The sequence below is a fragment of the Mchenga conophoros genome, linkage group LG9, assembly GCF_057382185.1.
Source record: "Mchenga conophoros isolate Kocher_MC1m ecotype Shallow Benthic linkage group LG9, M_conophoros_male_GT1.1, whole genome shotgun sequence".
Classification (NCBI taxonomy): Eukaryota; Metazoa; Chordata; class Actinopteri; order Cichliformes; family Cichlidae; genus Mchenga; species Mchenga conophoros.
The window spans coordinates 3333736-3352023 of NC_140534.1; the positions used below are offsets into that span (position 1 = coordinate 3333736).

The 18288-nt window shown below is 42.3% G+C and overlaps 1 protein-coding gene across 1 annotated transcript in view; it reads left to right on the plus strand.

The window, feature by feature from the left end:
* The window catches only part of LOC146566608 (uncharacterized), a 183448-nt gene extending 173302 nt beyond the window's left edge, over window positions 1–10146 (plus strand). Inside the window, exons 4-6 of the mRNA XM_085286158.1 lie at window positions 6490–6692; window positions 7185–7980; window positions 8344–10146. Coding sequence (XP_085142284.1) covers window positions 6490–6692; window positions 7185–7979 — 998 coding nt within the window. The 3' untranslated portion in view covers window position 7980; window positions 8344–10146. The remainder of the gene's footprint in view (window positions 1–6489; window positions 6693–7184; window positions 7981–8343) is intronic.
* Window positions 10147–18288: the final 8142 nt, after the last annotated feature.

Sequence of the window (18288 nt, forward strand, 5' to 3'; positions counted from 1 at the left end):
GTCCACGTTGGTCCTCCAGTGACAGAGATACAAACAGGCAGTCGTGAAATGCAGTCGTGGAACAAACTGAACCTTCGAACGTCCTCAATTAACACTAGTTGTAAACCCCAGGCTGGTGATGTGAAGTTCATGAACAAGTTTGCTCTACAAGCCGATTCTTTGTAGCGAACGAGACAAACTGGCTTCTGCCACAAGGAGATAAATAATCTCCCCTACCCCACCCACTTCAACACCTTCAGCCCCCACCACCTCCACCATGTAAACAGACTCTTTAACATACAGAATCCAACAAAGCAGCTGAACCAGACTCAGTGTCTCCATCATAAACCATACAGTGGATCACAACATGAAGCAGTTTAAGACGACTGTTGCTGTGAACTTTACCTATAGAAAGAAAACTGAACAGAACATCTGAATTCCCTCGATGGGCCTTTCAACAGTTTTAACCAGCTTTCCTTCCTGGCTTTGACTGCAGCTGTGTTTGACACAGGAAGACATTATTACATTCTTCATGATTATACTTTATTCTTTTTGGGGGAGGAGCAGCTTTAAACCTTCACGTGATTCAAGTCAATCCAACAAATCAATCTGAACGATCACAGGTGAGAAAAACTTCTGTAGACAAAATAAAATAAAACCCAACATTCAATCCACAACATGATTAAAAACATGATTCTCCCAAATTACCAAGAGCTGCACATTAACCACCACAATATATTGTCTTGATGCATTCTCAATCATCCAGGAAAATAAATCTCCAAAAGTTGATTGTGTTCATCTGGACGTAGCGTTTTGTGGGAGAACGTCGTCACTCATCCAGGTGACTTCTTCAGTCTCAGCTGACTGCAGGTTTCAATCTTATAAACAGGACATTTGCATAATGACTGAAACCAGCCCACTGAAGGAACGATGGGCTGGGAGGTCAGTTCCTTAATCTTAATTATGGTCAAAGGAGCTTGCAAAGAAAAGCGTCTGGACTTCTTTAACTGAAGAAGTCCAGACGCTTTTCTTTGCAAGCTCCTTTGACTACGATGACCTGGATGACTGAGAACCTTCGCAGACAATCATAATTATGCAAATTCTCATGACCATTGATCAACAACCACTGACCAAAACCCACTTTGGGTTTGGGTTTTGGTCTTGGCTCCCCGAGAAGCCTGCAGTTAATCCAAAATGCTGCAGTACTGACAGGGCTTAGTTGTTGTTCCTTGAGTATTTAAAAGTAGAATGGGAGGCAGAGCCTTGAGTTTTCAGGTCCCTCTTCTGTGGAACCAGTTTCCAGTTGGGATTGGTGAGGCAGACACTCTCTACTCTACACTATCTCTACTTTGAAGATTAGGCTTCAAACTTTCCCTTTTACTAAAACATATAGTTAGGGCTGGACCAGGTGACCCTGAATTCTCCCTTATTTATGCTGCAATAGGTGTAGGCTGCTGGGGGATTCCCATGATGTGTTGAGTATTTCTTCCTCAGTCAGCTTTCTCACTCACTATGTGTTAACAGACCTCTCTGCATTCAATCATACTTGTTATTAATCTCCGTCTGTCTTCCACAGCATATCTTTATCCTGTTTTCCTTCTTTCACCCCAACCGTCTGTGGGGTGAAAGAAGAACCTGAACCTGGTTCTGTCGGAGATTTCTGATTTCTTCCTGTTAAAAGCGAGATTTTCCTTCCCATTGTCACCAAAGGGATTGTTGGGTTTTGTATGTATTATTGCAGGGCAGGGGGTCCACTACCTCCATGATCCAATCTGGAGCCCCTAACCCTAAGGGTACATCTTTCACCATCTTACAATGCTGGGATTGCAGCCATTCCCCAACTCTCTGTGAAGGGTACTCGTGGAATTTGATCAATGGTCATGATTTGCATATTAATGATGAAGAAACTGACCTTACAGCCCATTGTTCATTCCGTGGGCTGTTTTCCGTCAGTGTGCAAATGTACTGTTTACTGAGAAGTCACTTGGAACACTGAAAAGCCATCACCACCATCAAAGACTTCACCCACAGGAGCTCCCCCCTCACTCCACAGCTATGAGGATTTCACACCACCTTCTCCCACTACAACCCTTCATATTCATGAAGCAGATGTGAGGAAGCAGTTTAACCCTTTAGACCTACCACAGAACCAAGTCTGCCTGAGCTTATCGTTATATTTTTACATGTTGTAGTGCCATTTCTGGGAGTATTTCAAGTTGCTATACATCAATACAACCATTATATCCCAAATGTTTATTTTTACACAAATTTCTAGTTAAAGAAATTTCAGAGGTTCATCCCTCAAAATTGGAAATGTAAAAAAGTTGCATAAAACAGTTTCCAAATTAATTTTGAGTGTCTTCATAGTTTTATTTTTGAGATACACCAATTTGTATATACTGCAGCCACCAACTTTGAAATTCTCATTTACATGACTTATTTAAACATTCTCGTCTTGAATGCAAAATTCTTAAAAACACATTTTATCCTTTTAAGAGTAAATAAATCTGAAAGCTTTTCCATCCTAAAAGAGGACAACAATGTGTAGTTTAGCTTTTTGAATTTGTCACATGTGTGGAAAAGCATGAGTGAGTCTTTCTTTCTTTCTCTACAGGAACACAGAGAGAGTTATTCCCTGTACTGTAAGGACACATTCAGCATTGTGCAGTAAATCCAGATCAGCCCAGTTAAATGATTACATGGATGTGAGTGTGATCGTCAGAGCAGCACTGATCAGTGTCAGGTTATAATGACCAAGGTGTACACAAACACTAAGTTTGAGTGTGTGCAGTGAGACTTCAGTCAAAGCATTTAACTGAGGTGTGAAAAAATAAGCTGAACTCTACAGCTTGTTGTGGTCCCCTGTGGCTTGACACGCCTTCCATCTGTTCTCCAGCATTTTCAATTACAGTCATAAAATATCTCCACATGTTGCTCCTCTTTCTCACTCTCTGCAGTCCAAATGCGTCTTCTGAGCGCATCTGAGTCACGTGACGGCACAGTAACAAATCCCAGCAGGGCAGGAAGAAGGGGGCGGAGCAAAGTGCGTCTGCCGCATAAGAAGAGGTGCTCACACAGACAGAGCTGCTTTTTCATCCACAGCGATTAAAGAAGTGAATCTACAGGAGAGAAACAAACTAACGTATCGATCAACAACCACTACCAACATCTGGATAAATATCTGCATCGATCCGCCCAACCTTGTCTCCTGGATCGTAGCTGAGATCAGCGTGAACCTCTGCTCCCTGATCTGTTTCCCGTGTTTGGAAAGAGTTCCAGCTTCATCACGGAGTTTCTCTCGGTTTGTGGGCTCATCTAAAGGTAAGCACCGAGCTAACTTCAACACTTGATTTACTAACCCTGCGCAAATTTGCAGAAATCCCCTGAACCCAACACCTACTAGAATTACTGACTTTTTTATTTTCTGGTGAAAGTCCCGAGGTGTTAATCACCCCTGCTGAGATTTGTACAGGTCATATGCTCGATTCACATCCTGCTTTTGTTGTGCAAAGCACCCATTGTCTTTGAGGCCTGGCAGATTTCCTTTTGCACACACATACAAACTGTCATGGCTGGCGGAGGGAGCCGTGTGGTGTGGAGGAAAAGGAGGACCCAAGATGCAGCAAACTGATGATATGAGTGACGTTTATTCACAGAGGTGGAACGAAACACCATAGAACGCAGATGAATGCAGAGATACAGAGGAATGCAGAGATACACGGAGGACCGCAGATAACGCAGTGATACATGGATGAACGCAGACGAGCCGACAACAAACACAGACCGACACCCACTATATATACACACACACGGTAATCGGGTGATCGCACACAGGAGAGAAGAACAGCTGATCTGAATACACATAATGACTGGAGGACACAAGCTGAACACAATGACACAGATACAGACCTTCAGAATGGAACAGGAAATCCAGAACACGAGCCTTCAAAGTAAAACAGGAAACACAGACTGATTTACAACACTACACGGGGACATGAACAGAGCACCAAGGACAGACACAGGTAGGGCTGACAATACACCAAACTTCAGGTTAACCCCTAAACAAATCAGAATAAACACAAAACGCTGGGTCAACGACCCAGGACCATGACACAAACGCTGCAAATCTGTGTTTATTTGACAGTGTAAGACAAAAGCAGCAAAAATAAAAACTGTTCCAAGAGTACAGTCTTAAAGGCTCACTATACAAACAATCTGGAGACATAAATATGGACACGTGTATTGAAAAATATTGATATATATATATATATTAGGGCTGCCACGATTAGTCAACTAGTCACGATTACGTCAACAATCAAAATCGTCAACGACTAATTTAATAGTCGATACGTCGTTTGAAGCTATTTAAGATCCCAAAAGACGCAGGAATAAGCAGTAGGTTTAAAGATTGTAATAACGGACTGAAACAGAAGATGGCAGCACTGCATGTACAAGGATGCCAGCTGCCATAAAACCCAGAAGAAGAAGAAGCAGCTTGCTGTACCTAGCTGTGTCCAAGTTCAGCAACCGCATCTTCCTGTGCCCGCATAAAAAAAAGTGTACATGTATGTATGTATGTGTGTGTGTATATGTGTGTGTGTGTGTTTGTATATATATATATATACACACACACACACACACACACACAAATGCATGTAGATATGTTGAAACGGGTGGGGTAAGGGGGGGTTATTTATCTTCTCGTGACAGAAGCCAGTTTGTCTCGTTCACTACAAAGAATGGACTCTTAGAGCAAACTTGTTCATGAACTTCACATCACTACCAGCCTCGGGTTTACAACTAGTGTTAATGGAGGGAGTTTGAAGGTTCAGTTTGTTTCACGACTGCATTTCACACTGTCCCGATCCTTTTATTTGAGTTCGAGAAAAAACAACCAACACTCCAGAGAAGTCCAGTCAAACAATGATTTATTGATTACACGTACGCGGGAGAGGTCTGCAGCGTCACTCACTTACAGAGGTCTTAACTAGGAAGCACACATCACACTACTTTTGTATATTAAAGTCCAGCGTCACAATACGTAAGCAGACATAATATGCGTCAGTTACAGTTAGAAACAGTTAGACACATTTCCTTTTTTAACTCTCTTGACTTGTATAACACTTCCTCACCGTCTCACACTATAGATGTGTCACAAAACGTCGGCCGCATTTGAAGGCCGATTACGTCACAGCCAGGCGACGAAGGCTGTCCCAATTCGTCGACTCCTTCAAATGCGGCCGACAAATGCGTCCTTCATTTCCCCGAATTTGAAGGATGTGTCGGGTGTGTCCTTCGTGGCCCACCATATCCCAGAATTCATAGCGCGGGACAGCCAAATTTCAGCTGCCAACAATGGCGGCCGCTGCTAAGTTTTAAAATTAGTCTTATTACTCTTATTACTCAACTTTTAACATATTTTCAGGCGAGATTGTAGCTGTCTAAAATACAAATATCTGCTCGGTTTATCAAGACATCGCATATTTGCAAAAATGTGCCAACGTTTTTGGAGACGTCTGTTACCCACCAGCTCGATAGCAAGCCGGGGGTTCAATGGTCACTTCAGCCGGCGAGAGCAGCGGACTCCTGGCTTCATCGTTTTCAGACCCCCGCTTTTTCGCTACTCAAGTTAAACATGATATATAAGTCACTTGGACAACTTAAAAATGTAATTGTTTGCCTTTTTTCGTTGTTTTATTTGTTCCAGAGTAAATCGGTTTGGCTGAGATCAAAGTTATTAGATTATTAGAGTAAATAAAACTTTATTAATCCATCGGGTGGGTTCATCCGGGATTTTCACACAGCTGAATAAACGTTAAACAGAAAACTGATTAAACAGAAGTGTGAGATGGTCGAGAATTTATGCCAGTGTCCTGTTATATTTTAGATAGCAAGGAGCAGACGGCCGAGTTTATTAAACTCCACCAAGACAGCGGTGACGCAAATTTGAAGGCTAGACTATCCCATTTCGCAACCTCGCACTTCCAGCCTTCTCGGTCTTTGAAGGACCCGGCCCACGTAGACCGCGAAGGCCGGGGTCCTCCGAAGGATGCAGCCGACGTTTTGGGACACAGCTTCTGTGTTTCCTGCTTTTTTTTCTCCTGTGACATCCTGTGCTAATCTCACTGAGCAGGCGTACAGACACTTTGCAGGCCAAATGTCTCTCACCTTTGCCCTAGAAACAAGTCTAATATTTATCTGTGTCTGTAAGTGTGTTTGCATTGACCCTCAAAAGACTGAATGCCAACTCTCATGAGCACATTTGCAATGTGTGTATGAAAATAAGTGTAACTACTTATTTAATAAAAGGTCACAAAATACCACTAATAAAAGGCCGGTTAGAATAATGTATTTCCCACAACTCACTGCCTCTGTTTGTATCTCTGTCACTGCAGGACCAACGTGGATCGAGAAGTCAGCGCTCTCAGGAGCCCGACAAATTCGTTGAAGAAAGAAGTGGAAGAAAAAAATACAACTGTGACAAGTTTGGGAAAGATTTTACTGTGAAAGCTTCCCTAAAAATGCATCAGGTCATCCACACTGGAGAGAGACCGTTCAGCTGTGACGAGTGTGGAAAGTCTTTTACCCAATCTGGACACTTAAAAAGACACCAACTGATCCACACTGGAGAGAGACCGTTCAGCTGTGATGAGTGTGGAAAGTCTTTTACCCAGTCTGGAAGCTTAAAAACACACCAACTGATCCACGGTGGAGTTAAAGCGTACAGCTGTGAAGAGTGTGGGAAGGATTTTCTTAAGAAGGATTCACTACAAATCCATCAGGTCATCCACACTGGAGAGAGACCGTTCAGCTGTGACTTGTGTGGAAAGTCTTTTTCCTGGAAGAAAGCCCTAAAAAGTCACCATCTCATTCACAGTGGACTTAAAGCGTACAGCTGTGATCAGTGTGGCAGAGCTTTTACTCACAGTAGCAGCTTACGGAGTCATCTAGTTACCCACTCTGGAATTAAGGCATACAGCTGTGACTTTTGTGGAAAAACTTTCAGCCATGTAGGGTACAGAAATATTCACCTACGCATTCACACCAGACATGATGTGTACAGCTGTGAGCAGTGTGGCAAACACTTTGCTACAAACAGAAAGTTACGATGTCACATGTTTACCCACTCTGAGGAGAGACCTTATAAATGTGACCTGTGTGAGAAGACTTTTAAATCTCCACATTCTCTGAAAGCACACCAACAGATCCACAGTGGAGAGAGACTGTTCAGCTGTGATGAGTGTGGAAAGTCTTTCACCTTATCTGGAAGCTTAAAAAAACACCAACTGATCCACACTGGAGAGAGACCATTCAGCTGTGATGAGTGTGGAAAGTCTTTTACCCACTCTGGAAACTTAAAAACACACCAACTGATCCACACTGGAGAGAGACCGTTCAGCTGTGACTTGTGTGGAAAGTCTTTTACCCACTCTGGAAGCTTAAAAACACACCAACTCATCCACACTGGAGAGAGACCGTTCAGCTGTGACTTGTGTGGAAAGTCTTTTACCAAGTCTGGAAGCTTAAAAACACACCAACTGATCCACAGTGGAGAGAAACCATTCAGCTGTGACGAGTGTGGAAAGTCTTTTACCCACCCTGGAAACTTAAAAACACACCAACTCATCCACAGTGGAGTTAAAGCGTACAGCTGTGATCAGTGTTGCAGAGCTTTTACTCACAGTAGCAGCTTACAGAGTCATCTAGTTACCCACTCTGGAATTAAGGCATACAGCTGTGACATTTGTGGAAAAACTTTCAGCCGGATAGGGAGGCGAAATACACACCTACGCATTCACACCAGACATGATGTGTACAGTTGTGATCAGTGTGGCAAACACTTTGCTACAAACAGAGAGTTACGATGTCACATGTTTACCCACTCTGAGGAGAGCCCTTATAAATGTGACCTGTGTGAGAAGACTTTTAAATCTCCACATTCTCTGAGACGACACCAACAGATCCACACCAGAAAGACTCTACAAGTGCAGTTACTGTGAGGTATGTATTTTTATGTTTATCTTGTCAGCCCGACTGTTTGAAACAACTCTGCTCATCAAATTGTGTTAGCATGTTAGCAATTCTACTGCATGGAAAGGCAGCTCTGAATGATTATTCAGACTCTGATCACAGGTTTTTAGGGATAGTGTTTGAGAATTGTATTACTGTTATTGTAGCATTAAACTAGTATTGATTTAATGTTTTTACTCTTATCGTTTTTATAGCACATTAAATTGAGCTGAGTGTGATAATGTAAGCAGTAAAATGTAATTGGACTTTGGCAGAGATGCTCTTTATTTCAGGCGACGTTCAGGATAAAAATGTTGACGGACTGACTTACACTGTCTTTGTGTCTTTGTTTAGAAGCAGAGCAACACAGATGGATCAAGTTCTCAACCCTGTCATCGCTGTGGGAAAGACTTTTGTTGTGACCTTTGTGGAAAAACATGAAGTCATTGAAGGACTCTGAAAATACATCAACGTAGACACACTGGAGACGAAATGAACTACTGTAAAGAATGCAGGAGAGGCTTCACCACTTCAAAACACTTCAAACAATATGAACTCATTCACAGTGGGGTTAAAAAGCATGTCTGCGATCAGTGTGGGTCATCCTTCATCAGTGCACGTCAGCTTGAAAAGCATAAACGAGTCCACACTTGAGAGAAACCATACAAGTGCAGACACTGTGACAAAACCTTTTCCCAATCATGTGATCATACTAAGCATGAACGCAGACACATGAAAGAGAACTTCATCTGTGAAAGAGTTTGAGTAATCTCAGTTCATACTCCACTCACAAACGATTCCATGTTACAAATAAACTGTTACGTCTTGATTCCTGCTTTTAAGTTAATCTTGTAAACAGTACATTTGCATAACGAATGAAACCGGCCCAATGAGTGAACAATGGGCTGTGAGGTCAGTTTCTTCATCATTAATATGCAAATTCTTATGACCATTGATCAACAACCACTGGTCAATGGCCATGAGTACCATTCACAGAGTAAAAATTTGCATAATGATTATGAAGGAACTGTTTTACTGTTACCAATGTTCAAAAACATTTACTAAATTATCTCCTCTGTGCAAACATCAGCGTGATGCAGGACTGAAATCATTACCATCTGTGGATCACAGTGAATCTGCATACTGGGTCAGTGACCTCCTGACCCAGTATGAACCTTCCAGATCCCTCAGGTCATCTGGATCCGGTCTTTTATCAGTTCCCAGAGTCAGAACCAGACACGGAGAAGCTGCATTCAGCTTTTATGCTCCTTATATCTGGAACAAACTCCCAGAAAGCCTCAGATCAGCTGAAACACTCAGTTTATTTAAATCCAGGTTGAAGACTCACCTGTTCTCAGCTGCATTTGAATAAAGCACCAAATCCACACTTTAAGCTTAAATTTCAAAACTTACACTAACTACTGATCTTATCTATTTCTGATTTTATCTGTTTTGATTTTATATACTGTTTTGTTTGTTTTGTTTGTTTGTTAAGTGGGTTTAGAGCTCTGGGTAGCTCCCCAGCTGGGTCTAGACTGGGTCTAGAGAGTATTTTAAATTCAGGGAATTTAAAATAGAAAGTAGCTCGTCCACAGAAGGACTGGTAGCTCCCCTTACGATAAGGGTTCAGATCGCGCGAACAGGTGTGAAATGTGTGTGTTTACTTAGTTTGTTTGTTTGCTTGTTTTAATCAATTTTAAATCATGCTTTTTATTTGTTTTTGTTTCTAATGTCTCTGTAAAGCACTTTGAATCACCTTGTTGTTGAATTGTGCTATACAAATAAATTTGCCTTGCCTTGCCTTGCCTTGCCTTGCAGAGACAGAAAGATCCTCTTCTGGTTTCAGGGTCAGACTTAAATCTTTGAGATCAGGCTCCACAGAGGTGGAGTCTTCTGTAAAGATCTGATTAGGCACCTATGAAAATGTGCCTCTCGTTACATTTTAAGCTTTCTAAACTGTTCTACTGTAGTGTTTGTGTTGAGTGGTTAGCTTTGTTCCAGCAGTTTGATTAAGAAATCTGTTTCCTGTTATATTTTTATTGAATGCATTGATCCATGTGTTCTGCAGTTTTTTTTTCAGCTTGTTTGTGTAATGAAATCCTGCAACAGTTAAACCAAAATTTTACATGTTAAATAAAGAAATGGTTTACTGACAAAGAGTTTGAGCCGTGATGTCATTTCCTGTATATCAGAGCAACACCTGAAGTGACCAGTGTTTAAAGTCAGAGTCAAATTTTGTGTCAGCATGACCTTGTCAAAACTGCTTGGCGATGCTTCACTATGTTATCTGCTAACTGTTGGGAAGTAGAAGGACGAAACTCCCAGGGTGACCAGTGCCAGGAGCTTCCTGATGCAGAGAGTTGAGTGTGGGGGATATAAAAGAGAAGCTCCTGCATTTCAGTGGAGACTGTTTGTAAGATGGGAAGCTGGCTAAAATGAAAGCCATTTTTATTTTCAGCCATTTTCCATCATGAAGGTGTCGTGGAATTTTTCATAAAGTCTGCAAGACTTCCCCTTTCACATCCAAGGCCAGAGCTATTGCTACACTCATATGGAAAACGATTCCATTTACATTTGGGTCTACGGTCCCCCCTGCACTTTGCTTTAGCTATGGAGCCACTACCCATTGCAATTAGTAACTGTGAAACCCATCATAACTTTATATGCACATCATGTGGTACTGACATTGTCAGATGCCAGCCGTTCATTGCCTGCCCTGCTTCACCCCATCGACAAATTTGGGCATCACTAACCCCTCATATGGAAGCGAATAAGAGATGTGAGATGAACAAAATACAAGAAAAACTCATCCAAATGACTTCATTCTCAGTTAATGGCATGTGAAGAACAAACACATACAGTGGTTCCTTTCCTTCTTACTAGGATGGATGCAGAATTATATTATAACAACAGTCTCCTTCAAGTACTTTACATGGTAAGGTAGACCCTACAACAGGGATCCCCAATCCCCTGACTCTGGTCCAAATCTGGACCCCAAGAGGGTTTTTGTCTGGGCAGCCAAACATTTTTTCATTTAGTATGTAGTTGAGGATTTTATTCCTTCCTGTAGTCTTGTTTTCTAATTCAAACGTGCTTTTACCATTAAAGACCCCCCCCCCCCCCTTTTTTTAAACCCATGTGTATATTTATAGCATCCTCCTTATGCATTTCATGCATGTGTTATTTTCAGACATATGGGGGTTATGTGACCCCCCTCCTCCTCATCAGTAATGATCTAGTCCGGTATTTACTTGGGCGTGAGCCAATTAACCAATACCTACCTATTATATGTCAGCTGACCTATCTATGAAGTTTTGACTGGTTAATTTGAAATTTTTTTCTGTTTCCTGTCTTGTATTTAAGCAATTTTTACAATGTTTTATTATGACCCTGATGAAGGCCACAAGCCGAAACGCGTTGGTCAATTATTCAAGTTGTTCATCTTCCCTCAAGTGTTGCTGGAGTTCCTGCTTTGTGAATTCTTTCATCCTCTCCATGCACCTTGGAAACAGGTGAAGTTGTGCCAGAAAATTTTTGCGGAGATTTTATTCCTGCCATCTGTGGGCAACTCTTGAACAGGCGTGATGCAGCCTGTAAAATAAATAAATAAAAATAAACATTTAAAAAAGTGATAAGCAGATTGAAATATACATGAATGCAGGTGATGATCAGTGCATGGGACCGATGCAGTGAACACAGCGTAGGGTCATGTGTTAGTGGTGGGAACAGTCATACGGTTATTGTTCATGTGTCCAACAGCAGAGGGGAAGAAACTGTTCTTATGGCAAGAGGTTCTGGTGCGAATGGACCGGAGCCTCCTGCCTGAGGGGAGCAGGTCAAACAGACTGTGTCCAGGGTGAGAAAGGTCAGCTGAGATCCGAGCTGCATGCCCCAGTGCCTGGAGGTGTACAGGTCCTGCAGAGATGGGAGTCTGCAGCCAATCACCTTCTCAGCAGAGCGCACAAAACACTGCAGTCTCTGTTTGTAAGAGGTGGCGACTCCAGCGTACCACACGGTGATGGAGGAGGTGAGGATGGACTCGATGATTGCAGTGTAGAATTGCATCATCGTCCGTGTTGGCAGGTTGAATTTCTTCAGCTGCCTCAGGAAGTACATCCTCTGCTGGGCTTTCTTAATGACAGAGGTGATGGTGGGCTCCCACTTCAGATCCTGGGTGATGGTGGTATCCAGGAAGTGGAATGAGTCCACAGTGGTGATGAGGGTGTCAGTCAGGATGATGTGGGGGCTGTGTGCTTCCTGAAGTCCACAATAATTTCCACTGTCATTGTTTAGCACCAGGTTGTTGCGGCTGCACCAGGACACCAGACGTTCAACCTCCATCCTGTAGGCAGACTCATCCCTGTCCGAGATGAGTCGATAACAGTGGTGTCATCTGCAAATTTCACTAGCTTGACAGACTAGTGGTTGGAGGTGCAGCATTTGGTGTACAGCAGGGGTGGGCAACTCCAGGCCTCGAGGGCTGGTGTCCTGCAGATTGGAGATTTGTCCTTGATCCAACACAGCTGATTCAAATGGCTAAATTACTTCCTCAATGTATTTTGTAGTTCTCCAGAGGCCTGGAGCTGTGTGAAGGACCAAAAAGCTCTCCAGAGAGTGATCCGTACAGCAGAACGCTGCTGCAGGATTGAACTCCCCCCGCTTCAGGACACCTACACCAGGAGATGCCGGACTAGAGCAGCGCAGATACTGAAGGACCCGTCCCATCCTGGCAACAAACTGTTCCAACTTCTGCAATCTGGTAGAAGGTTCCGCATCTTCCGGGCAAGGACAGGGAGACTCAAGAGGAGCTTCTATCCCCAAGCCATCCGTGCCCTAAACACACACACCCGCCCGCTCACATCATCTATAATTGACTGAGACAGGACTCTCTTCCAGACACTCTAAACCAAGGCACAATGTACATTTCAATTCCTTTAACTTTAAATATGTTTATATTGTCTATCCTGTAAAATAGTCAGATGTCTATTCATATTAATGTACAGAATTCACCTGCTTGCTGCTACTACTGCACATTCGCCCAGTGTATATACTATATGTCTGTATATATATATATATATAATGTTCTTCCTCTACACCCCCCCCAATTTTTGCACATGTCGAGGAGCGTGTCAGGCTACATTTCACTGTATGTTATACTTGTATAACTATGCATGTGACAAATAAAGCACCTTGAACCTTGAACCTTGAATCATTTGATTCAGGTGTGTTGACCCAGGGTGAGATGTAAAACCTGCAGGACACCGGCCCTCGAGGCCTGGAGTTGCCCACCCTGGAGTACAGGGAGAAGTGCAAAGGACAATTAGTGGATGACTATGGTGGAGGACTCATTCTCACAGGAAGTAAAGTTTATTTATTAAGTGCTTTTCATAGACAGGTAGTCACAAAGCGCTGTACACAAAGATTAAATTAAACAGTCCGATAAATAGCAAATTATATACACAATATAGAGGTTAAATGTAAATTAAAAATGTAAAAAGCATTGGTCAACAGAAAGCTTGTTTAAACAGTAAAGTTTTTAACTGCTTTTCAAAGGATTCCACAGAGTCAACCAAACGTAGTTGTGGAGGTAGACTGTTCCACAGCGTTGGTGCCACAGACTGAAAGGCTCCGCCCCCTTTCATCTTCAGTCATGTTCGGGGAGCAACCAACAAACTCTGAGCCTGTGCGCGGAGACAACGAGCAGCAGTGTATTTTGTGAGAAGCTTGGATAAATAATCTGGTGCCTGGCCATGTACTGCTCTGTACGTTAAAACAATAATTTTAAAGGGAATTCTAAAATCTATTGGGAGCCAATGTAAAGAACATAAAATAGGAGTGATGTGAGCTCGCTTGCAAGAGCGAGTTAGTAGTCTGGCTGCTGCATTTTGTACAGAGATGATTTATCCAAGCTGGTAAACAGGGAATTACAATAGTCTAAACTAGAGATGGCACGATACCACTTTTTTTATGTCCGATACCGATACCGATATCATAAATTTGGATATCTGCCGATACCGATATGAATCCGATATTGTGTTTTTTAATCAACAAAACTGTTTTTTTAAATATCTTGCTGCATTTTGTATAAGTTCATACTCAAGTTTAAAACAACAGCTACACTAAAGCTATTCTGTTATACCTGTATGCAAAAAAAAATATTTCATAGTTCAGCAATACTGATCAATCTAATAAACTTAAACCTACACCATCCTCCCTATTCTGGTATTTTAAAGAGTACTTAGCGTAAATATTAAGCAACCCAACTAATAGGGTTCCAACTCCCAGCAACAACAAAAATAAATAAATAAAAAATAGGGAACCACCCCTCACGCTCCACCTCATGATGCTTAATCAACGTAATCAACCTTAATTTGATGCAGTGTGAAAAAAATGCACAGAAATCAATTATTTTTCAAGAAATATTAAATAGATTCAACATCTTTCTTCAACAAAATTGCAGACTGCACAGATGGTACCTTCCCAAAGGAAAATGTACTACAGCTTACTAGGGTATATTAGTCTTAACAGTTACTATATACAGTAATGGACTTCTATACATTTTACATCAAATTAAAACTTTGGGTGTCAGATTCAGATAATTATTTATTAAAAGCTCGACATTTTAAATGAGAATAAGAAAGAAAAGTATGTCTTTGTGCCCCCTTTTCCCTGTTCATGCCCCATCGGCCCCCCTGGCTAAACTTTGCTAGATCTGCCCCTGCACAGTTACAGCCGTCAGCTGCGTAGAAAAAGATCCTGGTGTAGAAAGTTATATTAAATAAATTCTAACAACAGCTTATCAAGCTTAAACGTGCTGCTGTTGTTCAGCCGCTGGTTTCCTCTTTCTGGTGCAAAGTGGGCCAAAAACAAAGAAGAGAGACGGACTCACGACAGAAAAGCCGATCAGCTGATCATTAAGCAGTTTCATGATTGAAGTAGCAGCAAGAAGAGGCAGTCGCTTGTTAAGCTTAACGCAGGAATGCTTTACAAACATTCAAAGATGGACTTACACACTTGCTTTACTTCTCTCGGGGATAACTTTGTCGGAGATGAAATGCCGGGTTGCTAGCGAAGCTCCAAATGCTATCCAGACCACCACAGGTCCCGCATGCCACAGCTGCTCTATCACGTGATGCATACTGCTCCGACGTGCTAACGTTCTGAGGTGAGTTACGGCGTGTTGCAAGTTTTGTGAGGTGCTTTCGTGATATTTAATGGATCGGATTACATTTTTTATTTTTCTCCGATATCCGATCCAGTAATTTAGGTCAGTATCGGACCGATACCGATACATAATATCGGATAGGTCCATCTCTAGTCTAAACGCAATGACACAAATGCATGGACAATTTTTTCCAGTTCAGCTAAGGAGACCATATGTCACAGTTTAGAAATATTCCTTAAATGAAAGAAACAGGAACGAGACAGAGACTTTACGTGTGAGTCAAGGCCCAAAGAGGAGTCAAATATTACTCCAAGATTTCAAATATTTGGCTCAGCAGAAAAACAGAAAGGGGCAAGAACCTGACTGATTTTAGAATATAGATCAGGAGATGCTATGATCATGGTCTCTGTCTTGTTCATGTTTAAAACAATGTAATTGTTAGAAAGCCAATCAGAAACCTGGGTTGAGCACTGGACTAGGATGGACAGCGTATCCAGCTGATTAGGCTTAAAGGACATATACAGCTGAATGTCATCAGCATAGAAATGATAAGACAGGTCACTAAAAGACTGAATAATGCAGCTAAAGGAAGCATGCACTCTTGAATGGGTGACCTTGGCTGACTCTTGGTGGCGCTGTCACTTGGTGTTCGCTCGCTCTGTGGTAGAGTATCACTTCCTGTTCCTGTTCCTGCTCAAACACAGTGGTGTTTCTGAGTAGCTTATTTGCTTAGCGATTTAATTAACAACTTTTAAATACATTCTTCTTTCATAGTATAATCTTCACGTGCTTCCTCCGAAGCACACTTTCTGTGTACTCACTACCTAATTTATAGCCAAAGTATTCACTCACTGTCTCTGTACTGTCTCGCTAGCCTAGCTTAGCTCGTAGCCGACTCATTAGCACCATGGCTACTTCACCTGTCCCTCCTGCACTTTCTTGCTCATTGTGTCAGATGTTTAGTTACTCCTCGGCCTCCTTTAGCAGTAATGATATCTGTAACAAATGTAGCATATTTGCAGCGCTGGAGGCCAGGATTACTGAATTGGAGACTCGGCTTCGCACCCTTCATTCACCCGCAGCTAGCCAGGCCCCTGTAGCTGGTGCAGCCGAAAATAGCGTAGGCCCCGCTAGCTGTTCCCCGGCAGGTCCCAAGCAGCTGGGGAATCAGGGCGGCTGGGTCACGGTGAGGAGGAAGCATAGTCCTAAACAGAAGCCCCAGGTACACCCCAGGTCATGTGTCTAACCGTTTTTCCCCACTCGGCGACACACCCGCCGGGGGTCAAACTCTGGTAATTGGCGATTCTGTTCTCAGACATGTGAAGCTAGAGACACCGGCAACCATAGTCAATTGTCTTCCAGGGGCCAGAGCAGGCGACATTGAAGGAAATTTAAAACTGCTGGCTAAGGGTAAACGTAAATTCAGTAAAATCATAATTCACGTCGGCAGTAATGACACCCGGTTACGCCAATCGGAGGTCACTAAAATCAATATTGAATCGGTGTGCAACTTTGCCAAAACAATGTCGGACTCTGTAGTTTTCTCTGGTCCCCTCCCCAATCAGACCAGGAGTGACATGTTTAGCCGCATGTTCTCCTTAAATTGCTGGCTGTCTGAGTGGTGTCCCAGAAACGATGTGGGCTTCATAGATAATTGGCAAACCTTCTGGAGGAAACCTGGTCTTGTTAGGAGAGATGGCATCCATCCCACTTTGGATGGAGCAGCTCTCATTTCTAGAAATATGGACAAATTTATTAAACCCCCCAAAATATGACTATCCAGAGTTGGGACCAGGAAGCAGAGTTGCAGTCTTACACGCTTCTCTGCAGCTTCTCTCCTCCTGCTACCCCCCCAAAAACCCATCTCCATAGAGACTGTGTCAGCTTCCAAAAAGACAAAAAACAAACTAAAAACCAGCAACAAACAACTTAAACATAAACAATCACAAAGAAAGAACAATACAGTATCCACATCTGAACCAAAGAGTAAAACAGTGAAATGTGGATTATTAAATATTAGGTCTCTCTCCTCCAAGTCTCTGTTAGTACATGACTTAATAATTGATCAACAAATTGATTTACTCTGCCTTACAGAAACCTGGTTGCAGCAGGATGATTATGTTAGTTTAAATGAATCAACACCCCCGAGCCATTCTAACTACCAGAAATCTCGAAGCACAGGCCGAGGGGGCGGTGTGGCAGCAATTTTTCCCACCAGCCTATTAATTAATGAAAGACCAAGACAGACTTTTAATTCATTTGAAAGCCTGATGCTTAACATTGTCCACCCCAGCTGTGAAACTCAGAAACTAGTCTTACTTGTTATCATCTATCGTCCACCTGGGCCTTACACAGAGTTTCTGTCTGATTTCTCAGACTTTATATCTAATTTAGTTCTGAGCTCAGATAAAATAATTATTGTGGGTGATTTTAACATCCATGTAGATGCTAAAAATGACAGCCTCAACATGGCATTTAATCTGTTATTAGACTCAATTGGTTTCTCTCAAAATGTAAAAGAACCCACCCACCACTTTAATCACACTCTAGATCTTGTTCTAACATATGGCATCGAACCTGAACATTTAACAGTGTTTCCTGAAAACCCTCTCCTGTCTGATCATTTCCTGATAACATTTACTTTTACAATAATTGATTACACAGCGGTGAAGAGTAGACTTTATCAAAGTAGATGTCTTTCTGAAAGCACTGTAACTAAGTTTAAGAATATAATCCACCCACTGTTATCATCTTCAATGCCCTGTACCAACACAGAGCAGAGTAGCTATCTGAACGCTACCCCAACAGAGGTCGATTATCTTGTTAATAATTTCACCTCCTCACTACGTACGACTCTGGATACTGTAGCTCCTGTGAAAACTAAGGCCTCAAATCAGAAGTACCTGACTCCGTGGTATAATTCTGAAACACGTACCCTAAAGCAGATGACTCGTAATCTGGAGAGGAAATGGCGTGTCACAAATCTAGAGGATCATCATTTAGCCTGGAGAAATAGTTTGCTGCTTTATAAGAAAGCCCTCCGCAAAGCCAGAACATCTTACTATTCATCACTGATTGAAGAAAATAAGAACAACCCTAGGTTTCTCTTCAGCACTGTAGCCAGGCTGACAAAA